At 36.9% G+C, this 19,979-nt stretch overlaps 1 protein-coding gene across 1 annotated transcript; it reads left to right on the forward strand.

Annotated features, from left to right (window-relative positions):
- The first annotated feature begins 221 nt into the window (after positions 1 to 221).
- Positions 222 to 1,551, forward strand: LOC130998457 (uncharacterized). The gene is made up of 3 exons (XM_057923874.1): positions 222 to 360; positions 796 to 977; positions 1,075 to 1,551. The coding sequence occupies exons 1-3, from the start codon at positions 222 to 224 to the stop codon at positions 1,549 to 1,551; spliced, it is 798 nt and encodes a 265-aa protein (XP_057779857.1).
- Positions 1,552 to 19,979: the final 18,428 nt, after the last annotated feature.

The raw sequence follows: 19,979 nt of genomic DNA on the forward strand, positions 1-19,979 counted from the left end.
ATGAAAACAGATGCACAAATTCTTTAATAAAGGGCGCCAACACCAAATTTCATTTCTAACTCAATTTTCGCACCAAATTTTTACAAGCAACCTTATAAAAGGCCAACTCCTACCAGATTTCAAAACATACACAGAAATTCTGTCTTAGAAGCTCCAAAGCCAAAAAAAGAAAAGAAAAGATGGGAAGAAGGAAAGATTTATCAAGTCAAGAAAGGCAAGCCATGGCCTTGTTTCTTCTTCAAAATTCTACTAATGGGAAGCTCCATTATGGGACTATTACTGCTGCCATGGCGAAATGGGGGTGTTGTCGGAGCTCCGTCGCACGTTTTTGGCAGGCTACAAAAGAGGAACAAGCACGAGGTCAGTTAATAACTGTTCAAAGCAAAAAAATCAACAAGGTTAGAAGAAAAAGAGTACAAATAGATTTAGAACTCATCTCTAGTTTAGAGTTACACAAAGGGGAACCATTCGAAGACTAGCCACAGACATAAATTGCTCAAAGAGTACAGTGGGTAGATGGATCTCAAAGGGGCTGATCAGAGCTCATTCAAGTGCTATCCGACCAGATTTGACGGCCCCCAACAAGTTATTGAGGCTACGATTCTCTCTCGAACAGATTGTGTATGATAGGATATACAATGTCCTAAAGTTCAAGAATATGCACGCATATTGATGAGAAGTGGTTCTACATCACCAAAACAAACCACAAATTTTACTTGACTCCAGAGGAAACTGATCCACATCGCATATGCAAGAGTAAGAAGTTTATCAAAAAAGTTATGTTTAATTGTGCAGTGTGTAGGCCTTTATTCAATGAAGATGGGAGTGTGTTATTCGATGGCAAGATAGGGATTTTCCCTTTCACTAAGATGGTACCAGCCAAAAGAATAAGCAAGAATAGGCTGGCTGGAACAATGGAGGACAAGCCAATTCAATCCATCACTAAACAAGTGATGAAGGACTGCTATATCTCCAAGGCAAGAGTGCTTAATTGAAGTTAATTTCAAATGTATGCAAGATAGCTTAATTGAAGTTAATTCAATTTGTTATGCCTTTATATAGAGTTAATTCCAGCAATTATGGCCAAATGGCCCCAATTTGCAAGTAAATATATATATATATATACAACAAGATAATGCAAGGCCACATATTAAGGACAGTGATCCAGATTGGAGAGCTGCAGCAACAGCCAATGGCTTTGATATCAGGATTGTACATCAACCTCCAAATAGCCCAGACACCAACATCAATGACTTGGGTTGGTTTAGGGCTATTCAAAGCTTGCAAGTACAGTCAGTTGCCACAAATGAGCATGAGCTAGTAAAGACAGTTGAAAAATCATTTGAGGAGCTAAGTCCTCATACTTTAAACTCTGTTTTCTTGAGCCTACAGGGATGTATAACTGAAATTATGAAAGTAAGAGGGCAGAATTGTTACAAGCTCCCACACATGAAGAAGGGAATGCTTGCAAGACAAGGTGCACTTCCAATGGCATTAGAAGTGCCAAAAGAGCTCGTGGAAGAGTGCATTGGCTATTTGTTTGAAAAATGAGTGGTGGAGGGCATAGACCAACTGAAAATGCAGTTGGGATTAGAGCCTTCTCCATTTGAGCCTACAGGGATGTTCTGTTTCGCGAATGTCGGGCTCGGCGCGTGCCAACACACGTCGAGTGCAAATCGAGAACGTGTGAGGCCCTTCGAGATGTGGCTCTATGCCTCCATTTAGTTGGAAGATGCTAGTTTTTTGTAAAGCTTGAGAGCCTAATTTTTTGTAAAGCTCAAAGCATAGTCTTTTGTAAAGCTCAGGGTATAGTCTTTTGTAAAAATCAGGGCATAGTTTTTTGTAAAGCTTGACAGCCAACCATTTTGTTATAAAGATCAGTTTTTTGGATTAAATGTAAAGAGGCCGCAGGACAAACAAGAGGGACACACCCCTCATACCAAACACAATTAGTCATAAGTAAGAACCAGGGCACACACCATATTCAATCAAACACAATTAGTCACAAGAAAGAACCATGGCAACAACCATCAACAAAGTGTAGGGGACACAACCCACAATCTCATTTTTTGACATTTAATCATAGATTTTTAGCATTATAGGGAAAATCAAACAAATGAGCAGCAAGTTCATCATCTCAGCAAATGTATCCCATCTACCACGTACAATCGCACTCATGGAAAAAGCAGAAGAACAACAACACAAAGGGCCACACCCCTCATACCAACAGGACACAGAGGAACACAGAGGAACAACAGCACAGAGGGCCACACCCCTCATACCAACAGGACACAAAGGAACACAAATATCGCAACAATAAGAACAATCTCAACCTTTTAGAGCCGGAAACATGGTCTCCACCATCCTTCGCAACAAAGGAGAGCGCCGGAGCCACCAGTCACCGCTAACAACCTCTTCCCGCTCGCGCACGACGTCATCCCAGCTCTCCGTGCGTAGGAGAAAGTCTAGCTCCGACTCTTCCGCCTTCATCGCGGTAGAGGGGCGGTGATAGATGGGTCGGCGGATCGGACTCCTTGGAACCCTCGAATCCTCCATGAAAGCACCACCGGCGGACTCCTCGAAACCCTGGAATCTGCCGCTCCCCTCATAGAAATAACTAGACGGCGGCGACGGCAACAGAGGTAAGGAATCAAAGAATTCTTCGTCCTCCGAATCGGGGATGAATTCGGAGTTCAAATACGCCGACCAACCCAATTTATCGGCCATAAACGCGATCTAGGGTTCCAGAGAGAGAAAAAATGGGGATTACGGTTGGAGGCTGAGGGCGGCGAAATCTTAGGGTTTCGTAAGAGGGCGGCGCAGATGGACAGGTGTAGATCTAGGGTTCCGGAGACGATCGATTCAAAGATTGAGAGAGGCGGAGAGGCCGAGAAAGTAGCGAGAACTTTTGATAGAGTGAGAGAGGCGGAAAGGCCGAGAGATAGAAAAACATTTAGGGTTTTTTTTTCTTGTTTCTTATTTATACTTTAATTAGGGAGTGTATTAATTAGTGTATCTTAAATCTTAATTATTTCCTTATTTGGAAGTGTGTCTTTATTATTGGGACAGCCCAATAAGGAAAGTGTGTCTTCAATAATGGGACGGAGGGAGTATATATTTAGATATTGTAAATGACTACATAAGTTGTTCTTCAAGCCATATTCAATGTTGATGCAGAGATGAATGCTAAACACTTTTATGTTAGGGAAAGTCGTAGCACAAATCCAATGATTTAGCGCACATAATATATGCCCACGTGGAATAAAATTTATTTGAAGTTGAGATTTTGCATATATTCCCTCCGTCCACAAAAAATAATTTATTTTTATTATTTTGCGACGTCCTAAAAAATTAGTCACTTTCTATATTTGGATAATATCTCACAACTTATTATTCTCAATGCATCTACTTTTTTTTTGGTGAGGAATTAGATATTCATATGGGGGACAAAGTTGTTTTCATTATCCAATATTGATGTTCTTAGAAAGTTAATTCTCTTTCAATGCAATAACTTATTCCCTCCATCGCACTAGAATAAGCTCGTTTTTCATTTTGGGATGTCCACTATAATAAGCTCATTTTCTATTTTGAATGAAAAAAATATATTTAAAATGCTTAATTATTGTGGACCACACTATTTTTTCCACCAAAAATAAGTTGTTTTAATCTCCGTGCAAAAAGAATTGAGAGTATAAAATCACCTCTTCAAAAATGACAATGTTTTGCAACCATTTTTCTTTTTCCTTTCAACAAATAACCGTGATGACGTTGATGGGTTCCCACTAATTTACAGTACTTTTTTTTGAGTAAATTAAATTGAATAAGTCATTCTATTAAATAGTATAATAGGTTTCAAGTTCAACCAAGACACTAGAAGACCGTCTTCGAAAACGTTAATATGTCAATATGAATGCCAGCTACTAGTGCGTTTACTTTCACCTCAAGATGCTCTAGAAGATCGTCTTCGAAAACGTTAATCTGTCAATATGAAAATTTTAGTCTTATTACTCCCTCCATCCACGAAATGAGTATAATGTGAATGTGAATATAAGAAATGTAATGAGTGTAATGTGAATATAATAAGGGTCTCATTTTTTTGGGGGTATTAATTAAATGGTTGTGTGGGGTACACTTGCCAAAAAGGGAAATGGGTACTCATTTCGTGGACGAACGAAAAAGAAAATAGTACTCATTTCGTAGACGGAGGGAGTATTATTTTCGTCTGTTCACAAAAATTATAGTTTTTCTATTTTAGAAATTATCGCTTATATTTTAAACCTCATTTATACTTAATATTTGTACAAAATACCACCCCCTAAGTTTGCATTTTTGGTGCCAAACACCACTAACCCAATAATACATTGCCCTTTTTGGGACCTCTTCTGCACTCAAAATACATTTCATGACTCTCTTCCACAGTAGAATATTGATGGGTGGAGGGAGCAACTATAGAGATGTGGGGTATATTGAAGGAAATTGAATTGACTAATTCTTAGTTGACAATTAATATTCCCATGCACAAATGGGGACGTAGAAATTCGTTATTTAAATTTTGTAACACGCGCATGGAATGATGGAAAATTCCCACCACGTAATGATAATTTCTAAAATTATTTGTGCTTCAAATTAAATGCGTGTCCCCAAGAGCAAGAGCGGAATTGAGTAGAGAGAGAGAGATGAGGTAGGTTTTAGGTTCTACCCCACTGAGGAAGAACTGATTTCTTTCTATCTCCATAACAAGCGATAGGGTCATTCCTTTCCTTGATATTTTCGACTACAATCCTTCAGATCTTCCACGTAACTAATCAATCAATCAATCCACTTTTAATTTATATTCCCTCTTCATCAGCTATATATTGTAATGGTGAATATTGTACAGTCCGGCATAGGGCGAGCAATGGTTCTTCTTCAGGCGGTGGAGGCAGGCCTAACCGCCTCACAAACTGGGCCCACGTCTACTCATCCCAGAATCGCGTAATCGGCCGAAAAAGGACCATGGTTTTCTACGTCGGACGATTTCCTAATGCCACCAAAACTCTTTGGAAGATGACTCAGTATAACGTTTTCACCTCTTCTAAGCCTCCGTAGTCCAATTTTCTCTCGAACAAACCCTAATTTACTTTCCATATATAGAATCTCATAATTTGTAAATTTATTTTTTTAGTTAATTGAACAAGTGTACTGTTGTGGAATTGTTCGGGAAAACAATCAACGCAGCAAGAACATAAAAGAAAAGAACACGAAGTCGATTTACGTGGTTCGGATTTTTCAATCCTACATCCACGGTGCAGAAACAATCAATTTTATTTCACTATGAACACTCAAGAACTTTACAATTACAATTGAGAACACTCAACACTAGAAGAAGTGTATAGCCTACAAATCTATCAAGATTGCTATAATTCCTCACTCTCAACTAGTTACAGTAATAGAAATTCTTAAGCTACAACTCAACAACTAATCTAGGTATTTAAACAAAAGAAATAGCAGTTGAGAAGATTTGAGCTACGCGCTGACTTCTGGAATGAAGGAACAGATCCGTTGGAACTGTTGTAACTAACCTAAAACTGAACTCCCTTAACTCTTGCATATTTACAAACTGATCCCTCAGCTATAAACTAAACACCCGTGCGTATTTTACCAGTCAGAGGAATCGAACGCTAGAGCAGAGAAATCAATACGACAGAGGAATCAATATGTCAGAGCAGTGAAATGCTTTTCCAGAGAAATCAGGTTCAGAGGAATCAAGTCCAGAGTCGTGAACAGCATTGCCAGAGAAATCAAATCCAGAGCAGCGAAATCATCATTCCACTGGCGACCTATTTCTCTGGCGAGATCATAGAAATCGTATAGACTAATTGTATGTAGATACTTTACTCACAATTCTCCACCTTATCTAATACAATTAGAATACACCGAGCTACCTGCATGAATTAGACAAACACCTTGCTCTCCTCAAGAGAGCTCATACCAATCAACGAACAACACTTTTGGAACTTAACAGTTGGTAATGCTTTAGTAAGCACATCTGCCGCATTATCATTAGTTGAAACTTTCTTGACTACCACATCACCTTTTTCAACTAAATCTCTAACAAAATGAAATTTAACATCTATATGCTTAGACCTCTCATGAAAAGATTGATGTTTAACAAGATGAATGGCACTTTGATTATCACAAAGAATAGAGACAACCTGTTGATTAATGCCTAACTCAGATAGCATACCCCTCAGCCATATACCTTCTTTCACTGCTTCTGTAACAACTATAAATTCAGCTTCTGTAGTGGAAAGAGCTACCACAGATTGTAGTGTAGATTTCCAGCTCACTGCTATTCCATAAAGTGTAAATACATATCCAGATTGGGACTTCCTTGTATCTGTACTTCCTGCATAACCCGAGTCAGTAAAGCCAACTAAAACTTGTTCTAAATTAGTGGCTCCACCTTGAAACATAATTCCTTTATTAACAGTTGCTTTCAAGTATCTTAATACTCCTTTTAAAGCATCCCAGTGTGCCTTACCAGGATTTGACATGTACCTGCTTACAAGACTTACAGCATAAGCCAAATCAGGCCGAGTACAAAGCATAGAATACATGATGCTTCCTACCAAATTTGCATAAGGAATAACACTCATGTCTTTAATTTCTTCAATAGTAACAGGACATTGCTTATTAGACAATTGAATATGTTGAGCTATAGGGACCTGAGCAACTTTTGCTTCGTTCATATTGAATTTTAACAAAACTTTCTTCAAGTAATCAGATTGAACAAGCATAAGTTTCATATTTTTCCTATCTCTCTTGATATCCATACCAAGAATTCTTCTAGCAGTCCCTAGATCTTTCATATCAAACTCAGCACTCAGTGATTGCTTTACTTTATCAATCTCATTACTAGAACTACTAGCAATAAGCATATCATCAACATACAAGAGTAAGTAAACAACCACAGACTCAGCAACTTCTTTCAAGTATACACATCTATCATGCAATGTTCTCTTGAAACCTATACTTATCATGAATTTATCAAACCTTTTATTCCATTGTCTTGGACTTTGCTTCAGTCCATACAAAGACTTTTTCAAGAGACATACCTGACCTTCACAGCCAGCTACTTCAAATCCCTCTGGTTGATTCATGTATATAGTTTCCTCTAACTCACCATTTAGAAAAGCTGTTTTAACATCCATCTGTTGCAATTCTAAATCTAGGTGTGCAGTTAGAGCAAGTATAAGTCTAATAGAACAATGTTTAACAACAGGAGAAAAGATTTCATTAAAATCTATACCTTCTTGCTGAGAGAAACCTCTAGCAACTAACCTTGCTTTATACCTGATTACCTCAATGCCTTTGTGAACCTCCACCTTTTTCTTGTATAACCATCTACATGTTACACATTTCTGGTTCTTAGGTCTGTCCACCAAGATCCAAGTCTTATTTTTCAATAAAGACTCTATTTCCTCCTCCATAGCTTTGATCCATTGCTTGCTTTTAGAACACTGAATTGCTTCTTTATAAGACTTAGGCTCTCTGTAATTTACCTCTTCAGCTGCTGAGAAAGCAAAGCTAACTTGATCTGCTTCAGAGTATCTGGCTGGAGGTTTGATTACTCTTCTAGCTCTGTCTCTGGCTAGATGATACTCACTGAGGTCCTCAGTATTAGCCTTTTGTTGATCATCTTCTTCCTGTTTTATACCTGTCACTTCTGATACTCTAGACACTACATCATTAATAGGATTGTTATCACTAGTTTTATCAGTGTTTACTTCAACTCCTCTACCAGTATACTCAGTAGTAGATTGCTCCTTAAGAGGCATTATGTTTTCTTTAAACACTACATCTCTACTGACTAGGAGTTTTCCCTTTCCAGATTCTATGCACCAGAGCCTATACCCTTTAACCCCTGTTGGATATCCCACCATAACACATTTCAATGCTCGGGATTCCAACTTATCCTGCCTAACATGCATATATGCTAAGCATCCAAATTTCCTCAAGTTTGAGTAATTAGCAGCCCTACCAGTCCACAGTTCTTCAGGAGTTTTAAAATCAATAGTACTAGAAGAGCATCTATTTATAAGGTAAGCAGCAGTGGTGACTGCTTCTCCCCAAAATTTAGGTGGCAAACCTGAGCTAGAGAGCATACACCTAACTCTCTCAAGGAGAGTTCTATTCATTCTCTCTACAACCCCATTCTGTTGAGGATTTCCAGGTGCTGATTTATGTCTTTTTATTCCCCTTTCTTTACAAAATTCTTCAAATTTTCCAGAGGTGAATTCTAAGCCATTATCAGTCCTTAAACATTTCAACTTACATCCCTTTTCATTCTCAACAGCACTACACCACTCAACAAATTTATCAAAGGCATCAGACTTGTGTTTTAAAATGTAAACCCAGACTTTCCTAGAAAAATCATCTATTAGAGACATGAAATATACACCTCCACCTATAGTGGTGGTTTTGGATGGACCCCACAGATCACAATGAACATATTGAAGAGGTGCAGATGAGACATGTTTGCCAACAGGATATGGAGTTTCTTGCTTTTACTTAATTCACATGCATCACAAGTGTTCAGTTTTTCATCAGCAGATAAACTCAGTATACCCTGTTTCTTTAGTTCAATTAACCCTTTTTCACTAACATGCCCCAGTCTCTCATGCCACAATTCAATATCACAAGTAGAGGCAATTTCAGACTCACCAACAATAGTTTCAGCAACTAAATGATACAAACTCTGTTTTCTGGTTCCTTTCAACACAACTTTATCTTTCTTTAAAACATATATATCATTAACACATGATTTAAACTCATAGCCTTTCATTTGTAGTGATCCAAGGGATATCAAATTCATTTTTAGACTAGGAATATATCTAACTTCAGTTAGGAGCCTTACAGAATTATCATGTAGCTTTAACTTGATTGCACCAATGCCTCTGACAGGGCAGACTTGGTTGTTCCCCAAAACTACAGATCCCAGGTCCTTCATCTGCAAATCAACAAACCAATTCAAGTTAGGACACATATGGAAAGAACACCCTGAATCTAATATCCAACTATTCTCAGTTTTAGAAGATGTGATGTTTAAAGCTTCAGCTTCTTGGATATTTTCAGCAAGGTCGGCAGTGTCTGATGAGCCTTTTTGAGCTTGTTTTCTTTTCCAGCTGTAGCAGTCTTTCTTGATATGCCCTGGCTTCTTGCAGAAGTGGCACTTCTTGTTTTCCTTCTCATCATCCTCCTTCTTCCCCGATCCTCTCTTCTTTTCTTTGAAAGGCTTCTTGAATTTTCCTTTGTTGGACTTTGCTTTGACATTGATCAGGCTTTCACTTGCGGTTTCTTGCCTGACATCAGATGCCTTTTGCAACTCCCTAGATTTCAAGGCATTCATGACTTCATCTAGGGAGATAGCAGTCTCCCTCCCATACAACATGGCATCCCTCATGTTGTCATAGGATTTGGGCAGGGCACTCAGGAGCTGGATTGCCTTGTCTTCATCTTCTAGCTTTACATCAATATCAGCCAAATTATCAACGGCTTTATTGAATTCATCCAGTTGATCAGATAGATTCTTATCCTCTGAAACTCTAAAGGAATACAGCCTCTTCTTCAAGAAGAGCCGATTTGCCTGAGACTTGGTCATGTAAAGACTCTCCAGTTTAGCCCATACTGCAGCTGCAATGTCTTCTTTTGACACTTCTCTCAGCACTTTATCTCCCAGATGTAGGATGATAGTGCTATGAGCCTTCTTTTGCATTTCAGCGAACTTCGCCTTCTCATCTCCTTCTTTAGGTACCTTTTCTTGGGTCAGAACATCATCAAGGCCCTGTTGAATGAGAACGGCCCTCATCTTCATTCTCCACAGGGAGAAATCATTCTTCCCTGTGAATTTCTCGGTGTCGAATTTAGCAATCGACATTTGGTAGTGAAAAGAATGGCGATTCCTCCACCGATCAAGAACTCCTCCGATTCAAATTTTCTCCGATTCAAATCTCGAACAGTTGGTGTGCGTCGATCTTTCGTTTCCCACAGACGGCGCCACTTGTTGTGGAATTGTTCGGAAAAACAATCAACGCAGCAAGAACATAAAAGAAAAGAACACGAAGTCGATTTACGTGGTTCAGATTTTTCAATCCTACATCCACGGTGCAGAAACAATCAATTCTATTTCACTATGAACACTCAAGAACTTTACAATTACAATTGAGAACACTCAACACTAGAAGAAGTGTATAGCCTACAAATCTATCAAGATTGCTATAATTCCTCACTCTCAACTAGTTACAGTAATAGAAATTCTTAAGCTACAACTCAACAACTAATCTAGGTATTTAAACAAAAGAAATAGCAGTTGAGAAGATTTGAGCTACGCGCTGACTTCTGGAATGAAGGAACAGATCCGTTGGAACTGTTGTAACTAACCTAAAACTGAACTCCCTTAACTCTTGCATATTTACAAACTGATCCCTCAGCTATAAACTAAACACCCGTGCGTATTTTACCAGTCAGAGGAATCGAACGCTAGAGCAGAGAAATCAATACGCCAGAGGAATCAATATGCCAGAGAAGTGAAATGCTTTTCCAGAGAAATCAGGTTCAGAGGAATCAAGTCCAGAGTCGTGAACAGCATTGCCAGAGAAATCAAATCCAGAGCAGCGAAATCATCATTCCGTTGGCGACCTATTTCTCTGGCGAGATCATAGAAATCGTATAGACTAATTGTATGTAGATACTTTACTCACATGTACCTTTGCCGGATCTACAAATTCTCGAAATCCCTGGGGGCATTCGATACACATTAAGCGATCCAACAGTCTCCGCCGCCGTTGCCGAGGAGAATCCTAGTGAGGGCGAAATTTTATGGGATTTTGAACTACAAAATTGGTCTGATTTGCTAAGTAATGATGAAGATATTAGTCGACTAATTTATTGAAGATTTCGTGTACAATAATCGTGTGCTAGTCAGGGTTACTAATTTTAGTAATCCTAGCTAGTATGTTGTGAGACTAGAAATTCATGCTTTAATTTTAATGTAGTATAATATTACATTCTGGTGATAATAAAAATTAATGTGTATGGTAATGTTTTGTTTTGTTATTTCTATTCAAAGGTTGAAGAATGGTGCAAAGACTTAGTGAAAGGTTGATGCTAGCTGCAATTAAGAATATGTTGTAGTCACATGTTTAGGACTTACGAAAGCTAAGGTTGATGCTGCAATAATTAAGGATGTAATTTTGTACCAATTAACCTCCTTAATTATTTGCATTTTATTTCTAAAGGGCACATGAGATGTTTTGTCCCACGCGCTCCACAACGTTTTGTGTTGCACAATAACTCATCAGAAAGAACACATGGGAGGGTTAAGTTTGGTATTTTGCACGACTTCTCTATTCTAGTTTAAGGATGGTGTATTGATGGTAGAGTGTAGGGCTGTCGATCGGTTCGGGTTCGGTTATCTGTACCCGAATTTTCGGTTACCCGAACCCGAAATTGCCATATTTTACTAACCGTTCCCGAACCGTTTTCGATATTCGGTTATCCAATAACCGCTTCGGTTAACTGATTCGGTTATTTGGGTATCCGAAACACCCGTTTAAAAAATTAAAATTCATAATCCACCACTTAATCAATCGCAATTCTCACCATTAGCAGATATATTTATAGGTTCTCAAACAGAAAAAAATAAAACATAGTTCAATTTTTTTCACTGAATGTATGGTCACAGCCTTGAATTTCAATTTAAGAACTCGACACACACATATGATTATATTTTGGTGCATTATATCAAAAAGGATAAAAATTGAGAGCATAAAAATTCGATTAAATTGAGAGCATAGTTCAACACTCTAGTCTTGCACAATACAAAAATTTGATTAAATTCAGAGCATAAAAATTGAGATTTTTGAGTGCATTCCAGTAGATTCAGCGCATAAAAATTGTGAGAGTAAAAATTCAGATTTTGGAGTACATTTCAGTAGATTCGGCGCACAAAAATTCAGAGCATAAAAATTCAGATTTTGTCAAAGTTTATGATGATTCAGCGCACAAAAATTCAAGTATAAAAATTCACAAACTCAAGTAAATTCAAGTATAAAAATACATAAAGATTCGAGTAGTTTTAAAGCACAAAATTCAGATTTTGGATATCGAGTAGATTTCGGCGATTCGTGGCGGAGCAGCGGAGTCTGGCGGAGCGGAGCGGCAGCTCGTCGGAGCGGCGGAGTCTGGCGAGAAGTGGAGCAAGGCAGCCGGGGACTTGCAGCGCGCGCAGGTAGGCAGCGGCACCGGGGACTTGCAGCAGCTGACGGAGGGCGACGGCGGACGGCGTCGCCGACTGGAGACGATAGATAGATAAGAGAAGGTGGGGTGTTGGGCGGCGGGTGGGTCTGGTAGGGTAGGGAGTGTTCAGAATTCAGATTGAAATTAGGATTTAAGGCTTTAACTTTTAATTTTTAAATAATTATTATAATATATATATATATATATATATATTAAATTATTAATTAAATAGTTATTCGGTTATTCGGTTAACCCGAATAACCGATCGGGTTAATCGATACCCGAATTTTTCAAGAAAATGATAACCGAACCTGAACCAATACCCAAAATTTTCGGTTATTGAAGAATCGAACCGAACGGTTCGGTTCGGTTATTGGATTATCCAAAATCCAATATCCATTTAGACAGCCCTAGTAGAGTGTGTATGATTTTTTTGGACTTTGAAAGTTTGGGGTATTCAATTCAGACTTTTAAAAGTCTTTAAAAATCTAAAAGTTCAATATGAATTTTAAAAAGTCTTAAAAAATCTTTAGATATTCAAAAGTTGGTGGATTTTAAAACTCTATGGATTTTGATGGATTCTCCTTCAAAGATACAAAGAGAGAAATCTCACCTCATCATACAAGATTTATGTGGATTCTTTCACCTCTCTTCTGTCCAATGCTCGCTCGACGCTATCGTGCCTAAACCCTATCCTAATTCCTTGAGAAGCCAATAGTTAAATATTTTTTATAAGTTTCCATTTACTGCATTAGCAGAGAAGAAGTCATTTTTGATTTGGGCATATATGATTATCAACAACCACATGATGCCATTGAGATTTGAGATGGCAAATTTTCTCCGACAGCGATAGGTTTAGCATTATACATACACATGACTAAATTATACTCCATTATACACTTTTTTAATCATTATTTACTTATGGTTATTCATATATGTTGCTCAAACTGGACTTTACCAAATTGCTGCTATCCAACGCTTTCTTGGAGACGACATCATGGATTTCTTGAAGCAGCTTGAGGAAGGCGAGCTCCACATTCTCGCCGTTGAGCGCGAATGTTTCGAAGAAGAATAGGTTTTGTGTCTGGGCGAATTCCATCGCATCCTCTGTGGGAACCGCTCTGGAGTCGACGAGATCAGCCGGAGTTGGGCTCTAGCTCCGGTTCCAGTGATCGCTGGGCACTGGCCAACGTTGAGTTGCTTCGGTTCCAGCGGCAGCTCGGCTTCAGCCAGCGCTGGGTTGCTGCCTTCCTAATTCCTATCAAGCCGATGAAAATCCATGAAAATCAATTAAAAAAGTCAGCCAAACTCTACATATAGTCTATGAATTTCCTAAAACCACGAAAATTCATGAACTTTTTAAAATTCAAAAAAATCCAACAGAATCCCAAACCAATACACCCCTCTAAGTGACACATGGGAGGGTTAACTAATGATAGATTTAACATATAGCCTCTTATCATATAACCTCTACTATTTTTCTCTCTTTATCTTTTGAATTTAAGTTATCAGTCCCTTAACATCTCATAAAAAGTGTAAAATCTTTTTTATATCTGACATACAATATTTAACTTCGTCCTATATTTTTCATTTTTTTTTCAAGTGGGTCTCACTCAAGCTTTGTAGTAGCAGGCAAATTTCGTGTATTTATTTGTTATTGCTTCATTTAGTTTTATTTTTTTTCATCGGATTTCATTGAATTTTGCTATGTTGAAAATGAAAATTTTCATTTTTTTAAAATTTATTTTTACATGCATTTAACTAATTGATGCTAACAATTTGAGCAATTGATATTTACAAGATTCATGTGTATTATTTTATAGATTCAATCATGGATTATAAAATGTTTTGCTTTGCCAGTAAGAATAAACTTTAAGAATTAAGGATGTTAAGGGTATTTTGCTCTTCTTATCCCTCAATGGGCAGATTATATTCGTAGAGTGGGACCCACTTGAAAAATAAAAGAAAAAAAATAAAAAATATTGGGCGGAGTTAAGTTTCCGTCGGAAATAAGTGGAGTATTGCACTCCTTCTGAGATATTGAGGGGTTGACAGCCCAAAATCAAAGATGGAGAGATAAATATGCCCATAGGTTATATGATAGCGGACTATTTGCTATTTTTCTCTTAACTAATTAACTGGTGTTTTATGATGTTACTTTTGTACAAATGCATTATGTACAAGAAGAAACGCAACAAATGTCGATTTTCTTCAAATTCAGTAGACATATATTCTTCAAATTAAGATAAAGAAAAAAAAGTCTAAGGGGGTGTTTACTTTGCATGATTGATAAGATGCATGATTGGATATTTTTATCTTCAAGAATAAGATTTCTCCTATCTCATTTTTTCAATGTGATAGGAACCGAGCAAAACTAACTTAAATGATAAAAATAATCAAGGTCTTGGGATATCTCAAAGTTTCAATTCATCAAAGTAAACAAGAGATTAACCTTACTATTTTTATCTATCAATGTTAATCCTCCAAAATAAACGCCACCTAAATGAAGATTTCAAATGAATATTTTTAGTTTAGAGTGAAAATTAAAAATACTCACATTTGATAGTGTATATGCAAACATACTTTCAACATTTTAAAACTACCCCATTTTAAATTGGCATAAAAAAGTCATTGAGTGTGCGTGTGCTGGCTTAGCGATAAGTGGCTAATGCCACATGCTTGAGGTCCTGAATTAGAGTCTACTGTAATGCGATTCTTAAATTTTTTTATTTACTTATACTCCCTCCGTCCACCAAAAATAGTTCTAAAGGGGAACGACACGAGTTTTAATGAAAATAGTTTAGTTTACCTGATTTGATACCAATTGTTGGGTTCCCTGAGGGTTGAAAGGACAGGTGTATGGGGGGGGGGAAAGTATACACCTGTAGGCTAATTTTGTGAACTAGGAATTCCTCGTTGTAGACCAACAATTGCAATGATCTATCCCCATCACGATGAAATTTTAAAGATTACCTGGGCCTGTCGGACAAGGCTATAAACTCGTTGAATACATCAGTGTAGCGCGCGTGCGGCCCAGAACATCTAAGGGCATCACAGACCTGTTATTGCCTCAAACTTCCGCGGCCTAAAAGGCCGTAGTCCCTCTAAGAAGCTGGCCGTGGAGGGATACCTCTGCATAGCTAGTTAGCAGGCTGAGGTCTCGTTCGTTAATGGAATTAACCAGACAAATCGCTCCACCAACTAAGAACGGCCATGCACCATCACCCATAGAATCAAGAAAGAGCTCTCAGTCTGTCAATCCTTACTATGTCTGGACCTGGTAAGCTTCCCCGTGTTGAGTCAAATTAAGCCGCAAGCTCCACTCCTGGTGGTGCCCTTCCGTCAATTCCTTTAAGTTTTAGCTTTGCGACCATACTTCCCCCGGAACCCAAATACTTTGATTTCTCATAAGGTGCCGGCGGAGTCCTAAAAGCAACATCTGTCGATCCCTGATCGACATCGTTTATGGTTGAATGCTCTTATATTCTAAATTGACGGGGTAAATTGTTGTAGTTTTTTTATATATAACATTAAATCATTGTAAATTAATTAATATTGTATTATATTGAAATAATAAATAAAAATTACTATATTGTATTGGAAAAAAAGTACATAACCTTTAATTAGGTAAATGAGTTTTTATTGTATTATTTGAAATAGAGGTGATAATAATAATAATAATAATAATAATAATAATAATAATAATAATAATAATAATAATAATAATAATAATAATAATAATAATAATAATGTGAAACTGACATCTGTAAAATTAAATAAAGCATGATAACACAAATTAGTAAATCTATAAGTTTTGAAAAACTTCTTTGTATTCATTGTACTTGATATGCTATTATTATCTTTATCACATGCTAAAATCTTCAAGTTACTTTGACTTCTTACTCTTGAAACAGCAACATAAAGTTAACCATGAGAAAAAACTGGTTTCTTGAGAAGAAGACCCACATGTGACAGAGATTATCCTCGACTCTTGTTGATTGTCATGGCATACGAAACAATAAGAGGAAATTGTCTCCGTTCAAATTTGAATGGATGTCGTAGGTTTGATGGAGTCAGAGATATTCTAGAAATCAACACTTTTTGGCCAGAATTAGTACCGATCAATATTTTAGCCTTCAACACGTGGTTACCAAGTCTTGTAATCACCAAACGTGTTCCATTGCACAGTCCGTGAGAATGGTCAGTGTTCCTTAATAACATGACCGATGTACCTACCTTCAGATTTATCTCGTGATTGGTAATTCCCGAACATTTCAAACTATTAAAAAATTAAGGTGTCTGGACATCGTTGAGAACATCATGAATTCCCTCTAAAGTGCATGTTTTGTCAGAACTTAAATATGCCCCAGTTTCAGATTTATTCATCGACATCATATACTGATTAACTGTGTCAACTATTTCTAGGGTTGGAGCGAGGATTGCTCTATCTTGACGATAAGACAAATCATCTGGAGCATCCACCGAAGAAGGGTATGTGGAATTAACAAATCATGAATAATATATTAACGTATTGTTAAAAAAAATTACACGACACATTTGAAGAATCATAATGAGCGATTCGTCTTATCTTGCCAAACACGAACAATTTCCTCACAAGCATCACCCCACAATGTAGAGACAATTCGTTGTCCCTAAATACATAAATCATAAAAATTATCGTAACAAATATTATTAGATTGCAGTGTATTTGAACGCACATATATAGGTAAGTCCTAGCCAAATAAATCCAAACTTGAACAGAAATATGAAAAAATAATTAACTGAAACAGATAGTGTTCATTTTTTAAAAACAGAAAATTGAATTTAGTATTTACTATTTTCATCAATCCGTACGTAATCATTATATAGATATGAATAGGATATTTATATATTATCATTTTATAAATTGATTTCACTTTAAAGTATTGATACAGATAGTGTTCATGTATGACACAAAAATATAAAATAATAAACCAAATCAAATAAATGAAAAAAAAAAAATCAATAAAATACACGCGAAAGAAGATAATAAAATTGTGCAATTCAGATCGAGTGTCATAAACAGACCTTAATTAAGAAAGAAAGAAGCTTTGTTCAATAATTAGGCGAATGAGTACTGAGTAGTCAAGAGATATTAGTGTTAACAGGGCTACTATAACTCATGTAATTCGTAACAAACTACTGTAAGTATTTTTTTTACTTTCACTATGTATGAGCTTTAGTAATATTAATATTTCTATTAGTATTGTTTTTAAATATTACACAATTTACTCGTGATAATGTAGGCACTAATTATTTCCAAAATGATTGCAAATTTATTATATATCCATTCAAAAATTAATTTTATTTATAATGTACTCCCTTCGTCCCGTCGAGCTTAAGGCGTTTCTTTTGGGCACGAGAATTAAGAAGTTGTAGATTAGTGTTTTAAGTGTGTAGTATAAGGGCGTGTTTGATATTGGCTAATACACTGTATTAGCTAATTTAATACAGATCAGTCTAGTGTTTGATATTATTTAGTAATAATGCGGATGATCCGGTTTAATCCCACGACCCAGTATTATTAATCCAGATTTCTTAGGATTAATAATACCACCTCCCCCTAGGATTAACTTAAAACGAGATATTCTGTATTTAGCCATGATAGCAAACACCAACTCAGTATTAATAATCTGTCATTATCCACGCTAAATATCCTGCTTACAAATTATCTTACATAATCCTTTACTGAAAACCAAACGAGCCCTAAAAGTGATAAAGTATGAGAGAGAAGGTAATAAAGTGATAAAGTAGGAGAGAAAATGTAATAAAGTGATAAAGTAGGAAATAGAAAGTAATAAGGGGTGCAATTAGTTTAGTAAATTAATGCTTTAAATTGCTTAATTTTTGCCAAAAAAGGAAATGACTCAAGCTCGATGGGACAGCCCGAAAAGGAATACGACTCAAGCTCGGTGGGACGGAGGGAGTATCAAATATCAATTTATTATAGTCTTGAAAAATAATTCATTAGAAGAAAACACGTCGTAATAATTTTCGACATTAAAATGTGCCAGAACTTGACACGTAGGAAGCATATTATTTTTTTGTTTAATATAGATGTATTTTTTTCTTAGACCGACTGTGTACTTGAAATTATAAAACAAATAAATTTATTTAATCTTAATCTAAATCGCTAAAATATTTCAAATAAAACTCATTTATGATATGTTATAACTCAAATTTCCTCCACGGAGTTCCATAAATGAATTTAAAAATCATTAATTTTAAATTCATCATGGTGGGTGTAACAGTTTCTGTTAACCCTATTAGTTTAATATGCATATAAACTAATAAACACACTTTTTTTTTTTAACCCAAACTAATTAGCAATACTAATACACTATCACCAAAGTCATATGCGTACATGCGTATATACTTTTTTTGGATTATTTGGGCCTTTTCAATATAATAATATTAACAAATTAAATATATTTAATTACTAAATCAATCTTGATAGACAAAAAAACTTACTCGATATTTTTAAGATATACATCCACCAAAATAGAATCACGATCATTAATTTTTTTCTTTTGTGCTTGTTGGGAACCTTGTGGAATATCCTAATCCTTGTTTTGATGATACCAAAATGCATAGGTCTTAATTGTAATAGACTAGAACTATTTTGAACTCAAGTGTTAGAGTTCGTTTCTAGTTTAGCTTGCGGTTCTGAAGACTGAAGACTGAAGGACGAATGACTGAAGACTGAAGACTGAAGATACCAACTGAAGTATCAGTTGAAGAATCAGTTTGGAACTGATTACTTAATGCGTGCCACGTGGACTCAGCGGACTGATACTAAAGTCAAGTATCAGTTAAACATTCTTCCTCGGACTAATCTTCCAACGTTCAAAGGAAGCCACGTACTCACAAAAGTACAGCCGCATTAAATGCAGAGATCTCAGGATCTTCTTATCTCTGCAGAGGTCATTCCTATTTGGTGGCTACTTTATCAGAGACGTCACATCTCCTGTCCCTCAAGAGAGCCGTTTCCACCAGACAAGGAACCTCGAAGATTGAAGCCTCAGCCCAAATTCGAATTGCTCTCCAACGGAAGAAATCTTGAGGACGTTCTACGCCAACGGATCTATTCAAGAGTTCTTCTACAAATAGCGCTCGAGGATCACTTCAATCTTCACCGATTCAACGACATAAGCTGAAGCTCTGCCAAAATCGCTACTCAGCCTAAATCTTAACCTCCCCAAAGCTTGAATCGAAGAAGAGAATTCCAAAGCCAAAATCAGTCACTGCTGATTACACACATTCTCTTAGACCTTAGGCAAACCCCTGTTTACCCAAAAGCCAAGGTCAAACTTGCTCCAAAGAACTTGTTCTTTGCAGTATAGTTGGCACCCGTTCAAACCTCCTTTCAGGAAGAAAGATTTGAGTGTTTGAGTGATTCGGAGTTCAGGAAGGTACTATGACTTTGAGAGTCTTAGCGCGGGTTGTGCTAAGCAAGAGAAATCCGACACGAGTGAAGTGTGGGTACTGAAGAAGTGGTTTCTTCAGTGGTACGGTTGTGTGCACCCGGCAAGCACACGGTTTGGTTTGCAGTGCACCTGTTAAGCACTTGCGGAGTGGATTGTTGGTTTGATCAACCGGCCGTGGATGTAGGAAAGGATTTTTCCGAACCATGTAAAAGTCTCTGTGTTGTTTACAGCTTT

This window comes from Salvia miltiorrhiza, chromosome 8 (assembly GCF_028751815.1).
Source record: "Salvia miltiorrhiza cultivar Shanhuang (shh) chromosome 8, IMPLAD_Smil_shh, whole genome shotgun sequence".
Taxonomy (NCBI): Eukaryota; Viridiplantae; Streptophyta; class Magnoliopsida; order Lamiales; family Lamiaceae; genus Salvia; species Salvia miltiorrhiza.

Bases quoted from the DNA above. Each gene is read 5' to 3' on its own strand.
- LOC130998457 (XM_057923874.1), top strand. From the start codon at position 222: ATGGCCTTGTTTCTTCTTCAAAATTCTACTAATGGGAAGCTCCATTAT. The intron at 361-795 runs GTCAGTTAATAA...TTAATTGTGCAG, and splicing joins AAAAGAGGAACAAGCACGAG to TGTGTAGGCCTTTATTCAAT. The intron at 978-1,074 runs GCAAGAGTGCTT...AGTTAATTCCAG, and splicing joins AGGACTGCTATATCTCCAAG to CAATTATGGCCAAATGGCCC.